Source organism: Trematomus bernacchii, unplaced genomic scaffold, assembly GCF_902827165.1.
Source record: "Trematomus bernacchii unplaced genomic scaffold, fTreBer1.1, whole genome shotgun sequence".
Classification (NCBI taxonomy): domain Eukaryota; kingdom Metazoa; phylum Chordata; class Actinopteri; order Perciformes; family Nototheniidae; genus Trematomus; species Trematomus bernacchii.
Genome location: NW_022987616.1, coordinates 3,426,185 through 3,436,636, shown reverse-complemented (window position 1 = coordinate 3,436,636; position 10,452 = coordinate 3,426,185). Strand labels below are relative to the sequence as shown.

The following is a 10,452-nucleotide window of genomic DNA, read 5'->3' as shown; positions in this document are numbered from 1 at the left end:
TAATTAATAGGGCTGAAGCTCTATGCTGCTAAAATAGAAAAAAAGTAGAAATTCATGACATGAGCTGCACGTTTTTTTTGCATTGGTGGACCTTCCTTCCCCTTGTGTCAACACACTGTCAGCTGTCAAATAATGGCAAATATCTAATACAGAAATAATAAAGTAAATTATAATAGTTGTTAGGGAAGATGCAGTTGCTTAAGTGCAGTTAATGTAAGACCTGTTATTTGTGTTGCTTTTCTTTTAAAAGTGTTAAGTACTCACTTAAAGAAGTTGGTTGAAAGAATAGGTTTCAGTCAAACTGATTCTCATGAACTAAAAATGTGTTATTACTTGTTCTTACTCATAGAATAACATATTGGTGGAAAAATGGTGGAAAAATGCTAAAAAGCTGTCTGAAAGGAATTGTTTTAATCCGACAAATTTGTATTAATTACATGAGCTTTTGGCCTATACATTTTTTTTTTTAAAAGCCCAACATTTTGAGGTGCCAAATATTAATATTGTGTTTTTAAACATGGGTTTTAAAAATGATTCCATTATTTAAATTGTTGCCAGTTAGTTTTTTTGTTAAATTGTAATCGATTACTCCACTTTTCAGCTGTTATAAAAAAACATGGGAACCAAGATTGGATTTATTCACTATCAAGTCAGCAAATACATAAAAAAGGATTGCTTAAAATAAAAAAGCGTTATGTCATCCTATAGGGCTGCTAGTATTATTACAACTGCGGTTTGAGTCCCTGTTTTGAATTTAGCAGCCTGTTTACTGAATGTAAATTGACCCTCACGCTGATATGAAGCCCCCCTCTGATGGGGAAGGCATATTAAATGGCTGAATCTAAAGAGGTCCGACCCAGCGTGCACCTCTTGCCCTCTGATGACAGGGAACAGATGATCTGAATTTCAAACATCCACAGCCACCGTGAGCCGGTCTGTGTCTGCTCGCTGGTCACTGCAGGCAGGGAGGATAGGGGATGGAGGGAGGGGGGGGGTGGGTGGTGGTGGAGAAGGAGTGGAGGGCGTGAGACGAGGGGGGAAAGAAAAATGTAAGAAGCAGCAAGCCTAGCAGATCAAAGAAAATAACATGGGAGAGGATATGAGTGCTTTGAGAAGTAATATAGGCGAGATAGCATCTGTTTTCCGTAGCATGCAGGAGGCTTGAGACGAGCCCAGGAAGAAGACAACGCAGAGCGGGTGCACTTTAGCCGTGGATAAGACCAAACACAAATGGGTTATTAAGAAGCCCTAAACGTAATATCTGGCTGACATTAAAGTGTCTCCTTTTTCTAAATCATCCTCTGCCGGGGTTAGGGGGATTTTTGATGATACTAATATTGAATAAATAGTATGAAGGATCATTATAAGGGAGTGGGTGTTTATATTGAAGAATAAAAAAACGGTTATTTTATCAGCAGGGACTTAACTAAATCCAGAGAAGGCCTGTTCTGTAACTAAAAGCTCCAAAACAAACACTTTGATGCCTGTTGATGATTAAAAAAGGTAGAATCTTCTGAGTCTCATCTCTACAATAACTGGAATTGAAATGGGATTTAATGAAGAGGGATTGCTCATATTTTTATTATGTGATTTATTGATTGGTATTTAACCCTGTCTGTGAGAAAACATAAAATACATCCTACATATTGTGGTTTAAGGATGAGTATTCAACAAATGCTAAACTCTGTGCAGGACACTCACCCGGTTGTCTATTTTCATTTCTTTGGTCCATATAGTATATCAAAACCATTCATAGGTCGCGCTCCCATATGAGCCTCCTGAAGATTGAATAATGTCCTTCCTGATCCGCGCTGCAAGAGGCCATATTGGATCCAGATTTCACTGGTTCAAAAGTCATTTCATTTCTCCCCCTCTTTCTCTCTCTCCTTCCCTCTCTGCTTTATTTCTCTCTGTCTCTCTCTGCCTGCTTTATTTATTGCAGGTCCAGTGGTGTGGTACAAAGCCATTACCCGCGCATATGTACCTTTTTGAATAATCAATAAATAATTATATTATTATTTAATAGGATCGTATGGGGGAAAAGGAAATGGGTTTTATTACATAAATCCATCACGCTTGATGAATGGGTACACTTGTAAAGTTGGACGGGAGAGAAGGGGAGAGTGTTTCGGACGGCCTGCACTGCCTGGCTGAGCACTTGGTTGTAAATATGACATGTTTGTCTCTTTGGGACTGTCAATTGAAGTGCAAGGGGAACCGGGGGAAGGGGATTGTAAATTCACAGAGATTAATTAACCTTTTACATTTGCAATTCACGCCCTGCATCTTTTCCTGTGTATATTGTGACCCCTATGAGCAGAGGGGTGAGAGACCTGGCCGTAGAAGTCTCATTCCAAATGAGTTATTAACAGAATTTTTTTGAATAGATGGAAAAATTGTAGCCTGGCCATTTAGTGTCATAAAGACCGGGTTGGCGAGGCGGCAGGGGCCTCCCAGGGACAGGAGGCAATACCATTACAATCAAATCTGAGATGGAAGAGGGATTGAGCTGTCCATTCTGAATTTTTATATTGTCAGAGGGCCGGGGAGGAAATAATGCCATCCTGGAGTGTATTAACCTCTGGCTGGGGAAAGAGGACAGGGGGAGAAGGAGGGAGAGGGAGAGAGAAACAAGGCAGGCACAGGGAGGGATTTGAGATTGGACAGCAGGGAGAAAGGAAAGCTGGAAGAGGGAGGAGAGGAATGAGGGGGGGGGGGGGGGAGAGTTTCTTGCCTTATGCAGGGGGAGTCAAAGAGGGAGAGACAGGGATATGAGATGGCCAGAATAGAGGAAGGGAGAGTTGGGAATAATGGATTTAGAGGGAAAGAAATGTAGAGGGGGGGGGGGGGACAGCCTATATGGACATAACTTCAAAGGAGGAGAGAGGATGGGAAAGACAGAGGGAAATAATTGGGGGAGGAGATAGGAGAGGTGGGAGAAGTTATAGGGAGAGATTCAATTTGGACAATATAAAATCATTATGAGCTACTAAGCTGCTCTCCAGTGTATACCTAACCACAATATTAGGATGATATATGAACATGATACGCACCATGTCATATCATCAACAGGTGAATATGGAAGTGGCTTCACGTGAAGACATGTTAAGTTGTCTAAGAGTGTTGATTGAGTTGTATTGCCACAATATTAAAAAAAGTCCATCAAGTCATGCCTACAACATTGCTTTCAAAAAGTAGTAAAAGTACACATAAATTAGCAGCAGAATGTACTTATTTACTGTACATAAATCATATGTGTTATTGATGGTCAGTGTTACCGATGGGGATTGATGCATGTTAAGGCACCCAAATATTGTTTTACTATGAAAACATTTCCATTTGCAAATTACTTCAACACAACTACATTGTGCAATCAAGATTTGCTTCATAATGATAAGTAAAATCACAAAGACTTGTCTATTGCCACTTTAAATAATTTAAAAAAATGGTATACCATATTAGTTAGGGTGACATAAAGTTAAAATACTAAAGTAAATTAAATGAATGCTTCTTTATAGTTTAAAAAATAGGCTTATGGTGTTTGAATCAGTGTACTTACTTACTTTTGCTCACTGCAGACTGTCCTCAGGCTTCTGTAAAGGCTGTGGCAGGTCACTTTGTTGGCTGACGGTCCATTGGCTGTTCCCTAATACAAACAGAGAGGTTATGAATGTAACATTAATATTCTCCAATCAGGTTTGTACTGGTAAGACATGTGTGAAGAAGCCTATCACAGGAGGGAAGTAACTTGCTAAACTGGAAAAACTAGCATCACCTGAATGTTTTTAGGTCAGGTGCATCATGGCCGGTGGAGACAGCAAACTCACCTGTAAGATGGATACTTCAAAACAGGTAAGAAAAGCAGCCTTGGTTTACTCTAACTAAAAGCTTTTACTCATTTTCTAAACGTCCTATTCCACAACTCATGGGGTTGACAAATGTCATTGTATGTACATAACATATTTAAGACGCATATGTATGCACCTTAGCTAATAATGAGCAGTGACTCGTGGCTGCGTTGACCAATAGCATCGCAGTTCAGAGGTCGCGGACCGCGGTGGACCGGAAGTTGTTGGCTGCTCCTGCTGAAAGTGCAGGTAGCATTTAGCAAGCTAACAGGCTCCTCAATGTGTGTTAGCTGTTTGTCATTGTTAAAGAGAAATATGAAAACGGTCGTAATGTGCGACAGAAGATGCCGACACGTCCACGGAAATGATTTTCGCCTCTGAAGAAGAGAATAAACTGACGTAAAGAATCCCGGAAGTGCTGTTGGAGGTAAAGAGCTGTTGTAGCTTGGTTGTTTTGCTGACAAATCAAAGACAGGGATTAAAGTAATCGCTAATAACAATCTGCTCATCAAATAACCTTGATTGTTAGGATTATCACTCGTGTTTAAATGCTTAACCTATGACAGCTAATCCAATGACAGCTTTAGCTTACATCGTTAGCAACCGGCTGCTCCATGTAGCCGAGCTAACGTCATACTTACTTTAAACACATGCTACATGTTGCACATTTAATATCAGGTACTACAAATCTAGTATAAGGTTGACGTTTATTTTATGATGATGCTGTTTGCGGTGGTGAATGATCATTAAAACGAGGTATGTGATTACAGAAACCTCAAAACAACAGTCATATTTATCATTGAAAAGCAACAAAGCTGATTATGAATGCTTCAAAAAGAGGAATCTATGACATATGCAATAACTGTAGTGATGCAATAGCAGTCTGAGAAAACATGTAAGTGTGTGCTCCAAATGTCATGCATGCATCTCCAGAGTTTGATCGTAGTTCCAGTATTGCAGAGACTTATTGCATAGTAAATGTCACTTCTTTGCATAACATACTCAAACAATAGCCATTAAAATAATTCAGGGAGTGGCATTATCTGATCATCTTTTGTTGACATAATTCCCTTGATGCAACAAGTTCAAAACCTTACTTTATCTAAATACTGCATTGAAAGTCTATATATCACCATAATGCTGCAATGCCTCTCCTAATCAAGAGGACACTTCATCAGGAATGTCCTATGTAATTGGTGCTTTAATACATTGTTATTTCCCGACAGCTCCCAGCAGCCGAAGACACAATGAGTGCCAAATATGGCCTGGTGAGCTACAACAGTTCACGGAAGCACATTTCCATCTCCATCCCGTCGTCCACGGAGGTGATGTCGCCCCACATCAAGTCTGTGGAGGAGCTGAGGGTCCTGGGGATCAACCTGAGCATCTACAGCTCGCCCACACAGTTCATGATCTGCGTGGCCGGAGTCTTCCTCTTTTACCTCATCTATGGATACCTGCAGGTAACACACAAAGAAAGACTCTGTTGTTAAAGCTTTGTTTGTGGATATGCAGATACATGCAAATGTAGTCCCTCCAAAGTTTGTTTACATGTGCTGTTCTGATCTAGTTGCAGTAATAATGCTGTCAAAGATTAACAAAGATTAACATATAAACAAAGCTTTTATTTCACAAGGTGTCATTACCTGATGATTTCCTTTTCCCTCCATCCAGGAGTTGATATTTTCCATGGAAGGATTCAAGCCTTTCGGATGGTACCTCACTCTGATCCAGTTTGGATTCTACTCCACGTTTGGTCTGGTGGAGCTTCAGCTAACGCAGGACAAACGCAGAAGGTACATTATTATCCTGCTCCTGGATGACACACTATACACTTACAATACAGTAAATCACATGAAAGAGGGAATTGTTTTCTAAATATGCAAATAAAGTACAAAAACTCAATGTGTTCTAATTTCTTGTATATGTTCCTGTGTTCCAGGATACCAGGGAAGACCTATATGATGATAGCCGTTCTAACAGTGGGTACTATGGGCCTGTCCAACACCTCCCTGGGATACCTGAACTACCCCACACAGGTCATCTTCAAGTGCTGTAAACTCATCCCAGTCATGATCGGAGGAGTGTTCATACAAGGTGAGCTGAATTTACAATAAACAACTAATGCTGTTGATTCCTGTTTGACAATAATTTGATCCTTCATGCTATGTCATTCAGTATGTGCTGTTCTGTTGGGTTAAATATGGCAGCTGTCTCTTTTAATCCACATTATTTGATCTGCACTTGGCACCTCACCCCTGGGGTTTAATGTGATCCATTATATGTGTTGTTTGAACAAGGTGGAGTGTGATCTCTGGATTGGCTTCGTGGAAAAGCTTTAACATAATTCAACGGTTAGGATAAACTGAAATCGTGAATTTCAAATAACCTCCTTTCTTGAAAACCCCCAGAGCCATATTTGTAATTGTGATCAGTTGACAAAAAAATTGAATTTTTCATCCTTAAGAAAAAATAATAGATATGGATTTGTTATCATCTAATTTTATACTAAGGTTAGGCCTTGACGTGTTAATTCAGAGGACAGCGGAATTCTGTTTGCATCATTACCTAAAGGTTAACATGTTTTCTTTGAATTTAAAATAATGTAACCGAAGTCATCAGGCAAGAGAGTTTCACTTTTTATAAGGTGCATTTTAAAACTTATTCCAGTCATCTCACAATTCCTCTAAAGCATTGACCACCTTTCATCCTCAGGTACCTCCTTTTTATCTGAGTCCGTTGTTCTGGTTCTGTCTCTCCTTTCATCCTCACCCGGCCCACTCAAAGTTCTCTGTCCTTGGCGTCAGACAGGTTGTGTGTAATGTTTTGCATCTCACTCTGGATGGATAGATGTGAGCACCAGGGTCCCTGAAGGGGTCGAGTGGAAAACAGATTTTATTCACTTAGAATGCAAAGAAAGCGGGGAGAGGGGGCTGGATACAGGGAGGGGGGGGGGGGGGGTGCTGCATCTGATGTGAGACCCTTCAAAGGCCAGTCAGGGAATCAAAGCCGGCCACGGTCGACCTGATGCTGCGTCCCCCTGTCAACCTCTAGGCATCTGTCCGTCAGACTGCTTCTGGAAGACTCCTTCACTCTGTTGTTCCCAACTTTTGCCTCTTCACAAAGCTGTTTTGGTGCTTTGTTACATGCACAACCTTCAGAACCTTTTGCCAAGAGTGAGACAAACTTTTAGTTCAATGTTTTACCTGAGTGCAATGTCAATTAATTTGAGTTAAAAAGAGTAGGGTTATCTTTTTGAAGATGTCTCTACGTGATGAAAAATACTATCCCTTTGCTCTGTCTTTGTTGATGGTGGCTTTATAAAAAGTTGTATAAGTTCATTCCTGAAAGAAATCCTGTTTTGCCCTGCCAAAGTTAGTCAAAATGGGATACGGAGATTTTAGACGTTTTAATTTCTGATTAGTTAGTTTCGTCTTTTTAATGCTGTTTCTTTGTCTCCCAGGTAAACGCTATAATGTGGCTGATGTGTCGGCTGCTCTCTGCATGAGTCTGGGTCTCATCTGGTTTACTCTAGCTGACAGCAAAGTGGCCCCCAATTTCAACGTCACAGGTATTTTATTTATCCTTACAAAATAAGTATGGCAAACATATTTTGCTCTGTGCAAACTCACCAACATATCTCTGTACAGCTTCAGCTAAAACAAATACTTTCTATTCAGATATCTGTGGTCTTAGTTTGAGTGTGTGTGTGTTTTACTTACAGGTGTTCTCCTCATCTCCCTGGCACTGTGTGCAGACGCCGCCATCGGAAACGTGCAGGAGAAGGCCATGAAGCTCCACAACGGCTCCAACTCTGAAATGGTACACTGTCACAAGTATATATTAGTACATGATACAAGGCCTAGTCCAAATGTACGCAGGTTAGGTACACACAAATACTGCTGTTTCTAACCTCGCAAACATGACTTCCACATGTTCACACATAGAGGTACAGTAACTGTTCTACTATACCAGCCCATCAGGGGCGTCAGAATGCACTAGGAAGGTCACTCACTGATACAATTCCAGGACACAGACCCAACCACCCACATTTCAAAGGAGGGAAAACTCAAAAATACCCATGTACATGTGGAATAGGTCTTCCCAAGTTTGTCTAAAGTAGATTTGTTCACACTGATGGCGCCGGTGCAGAATATGTACATCTGCAGCTTGCATCAAATGAATTGTGATTTTTGTCATTTTCTGTGTTTGACTACTGACTGATCCACTGTGGTTGTGTTGACAGGTGCTGTACTCATACTCCATCGGTTTTGTCTACATACTGACAGGCCTGCTCTCTGTGGGGGGTCTGGGGCCAGCAGTGGCTTTCTGCTCAGAGGTGAGTGTCCCATAATGCTGCATTCACATGATGCACGATTTGCTGCTACATACAGCTGTTATCTGATTGGTTGCTGGTCAAAAGGTCAGCATTTGCAGACATGTTACAAGTCAAATCTTCCCTTAAGATGTGCAGATTAATTGTATCAAACCCTGTGTCTCCTGTATAACCTCAACTCAACCTTATTTATATATAAACTCCTGAAATAATTTAGATTTTATATTCTCATAAGATGCCCGTTATTTGCCTACTGTTAGTATGAGCTGATGTTGTTGCAGCATCTAGCGGGCAATAGTTTAAAGGAATGTTTCTCTGTCCAATTATTTTTCCCGCTCTCCTCCCTGCAGCACCCTGTGAAGACGTACGGTTACGCGTTCCTGTTCTCTCTTACGGGTTACTTTGGCATCTCCTTCGTTCTCGCCTTGATCAAGCTCTTCGGTGCCCTGGTTGCTGTGACAGGTCAGTAATTAGTTGAGATTATAGTTTAGACCGATACTTGTGTCTTAATTTATAATAAAAAGAGTTGCAATACTAGAAATGTCTGTATAAACATGTTGGAGTAACATATCATATCTTGAGCTTTTTATTTATTTTTAATGAGGACCTAAAACCACAAATGTTTCTCATCCTTTGCAGTGACCACAGGGAGAAAGGCCATGACTGTTGTACTTTCCTTCATGTTCTTTGCGAAACCTTTCACTTTTCAGTAAGTACATGGACTTTGGTCACTTTCCTCCTAGTTTAAAATGAGTCTACTCTGGCCTCTCCTTTGACTAATACAACTTGATCTGGCTCCCACTGCCCTGAGTTTTCATGTCCTCAGTCCATTTTCAGACCCTGCTCTTTCACATTGTCCTTCACTCTCACTCTCCCTCCTTCTGCTGTCAAAGGGTCGTTATCTGCTCTACCTCTCCTGCTCTGTCTTTACTTTTTACATGCATACTCACAAGATACTCAAAACTTTGTGTGTCTTTCGCCAACTTCCTCTACCCTCCAGCTGGTGTGTGCCCTCCACCAGTCCGTTTCATGGCCGCTGCTTCCACTTTTCAAACTAAAATATTTCATTATCAGCATATGCACAGTGTTTCCATGACCATCAAGTTGAACCCTGCCCTTCTTTATACCAGTTATTACATTAGCACCTTGTTAATTTGCATATCATTTCTGCCATAATAAAATGTCCTGTCTCTTCTTTGTCAGGTACATCTGGGCTGGCCTTCTGGTGCTCTTCGGCATCTTCTTGAATGTTTACAGTAAAAACAGCGATAAAATGAAGCTTCCCTCCATCAAGGACCTTAAGAGCTGGGTGCTGACGGGAAAGAAAGTCAGATTTCTTTCACAAAACGTATAGGAGGAACCCAAGGGTGCAGTGGACGTCCTGTTGGCAGTCTGTTGTAGAGTTGGCCCACCAGCTACATGACACAATGAAACTATGACGGGTGATAGAGCTGCTGTATCCCCTCTCTAGCTACCAGTACACCACTGGTGTAGAACTGCCTCAAACTGCAGCAACATGAAGGAACTCTAACAGTTTTTTTACAAGGGGATCAATGCTAAGAGGGTCATTTGAAGCCCTACGGAAACATTCCCATCATGGAGGACGACACTGAGGACTCTCTAAAGGGAAGCCAGCGCCTTCGCTAACCAAATCGCACAGTTTTGCACTGGAAATGACTTTTACAAGTATAATGGTTGGAAAAAGTGTAATATAGGAAGAAAGAAAACAGGGTGACTCATGTCAGAAATGAATGTTAGTCCCTCACAACATAAAAAGGCATATTTGCCTCCGCATGTGCCAGAAAGAACTTAGTTTGACATAATCTTTGTCTCGATTAAAGTGGCTTTGTTCATAGCTTATTTGTAATTTATATCAGACTGTGCCCTGATTCGTGAAAAATGTGTGACCATGTGGTGACATTTGGCGGGATACGGAGACATTTGCTCCCATGTACATCAATTCATCAAAAATGTCAACTGCCATCATTTCTTAACCATGTGTTCGGCTGAAAGGGTCCCACTCTTTTTACATTAAAACAAACTGAGACGTTTCTCTTCAAGTCCGGCGTTTTCTGTGTGTGTGTGTGTGTGTGTGTGTTTCTCGTCAGCCCACCCTTATTCTCTCCCCTTTGCACCGCTTGAGAGAAGAGTTGAAATGTTGCCAAACTGTGTGTGTGTTTATCCATCCAGTGGCCCTAGGCATGTTTGATTAGGAGTCCTGAAAAAAAGATAGCACTGCTCGACAGAAAACAAACAGCAGACTTCTTT

General features: G+C 41.1%; 1 protein-coding gene across 2 annotated transcripts; it reads left to right on the top strand.

Moving 5' to 3' along the window:
- The first annotated feature begins 3,778 nt into the window (after positions 1-3,778).
- Positions 3,779-10,244, top strand: slc35b3 (solute carrier family 35 member B3). 2 transcript variants are annotated; one of them, XM_034132609.1, is made up of 10 exons: positions 3,779-3,852; positions 5,075-5,311; positions 5,523-5,644; positions 5,791-5,945; positions 7,312-7,419; positions 7,573-7,670; positions 8,095-8,187; positions 8,535-8,646; positions 8,824-8,893; positions 9,388-10,244. In XM_034132609.1, exons 1-10 carry the CDS (start codon positions 3,802-3,804, stop codon positions 9,536-9,538), a joined length of 1,197 nt encoding a protein of 398 aa, XP_033988500.1. In that variant the 5' UTR covers positions 3,779-3,801; the 3' UTR covers positions 9,539-10,244. The 2 variants fall into 2 exon arrangements, with proteins under 2 accessions (XP_033988500.1, XP_033988501.1); XM_034132610.1 differs by lacking the exon at positions 3,779-3,852 and adding an exon at positions 4,024-4,275.
- The last annotated feature ends 208 nt before the right edge of the window (positions 10,245-10,452 follow it).

Bases quoted from the DNA above. Each gene is read 5' to 3' on its own strand.
- slc35b3 (XM_034132609.1), top strand. From the start codon at position 3,802: ATGGCCGGTGGAGACAGCAAACTCACCTGTAAGATGGATACTTCAAAA. The intron at 5,312-5,522 runs GTAACACACAAA...CCCTCCATCCAG, and splicing joins TCATCTATGGATACCTGCAG to GAGTTGATATTTTCCATGGA. The intron at 8,188-8,534 runs GTGAGTGTCCCA...TCCTCCCTGCAG, and splicing joins CAGTGGCTTTCTGCTCAGAG to CACCCTGTGAAGACGTACGG.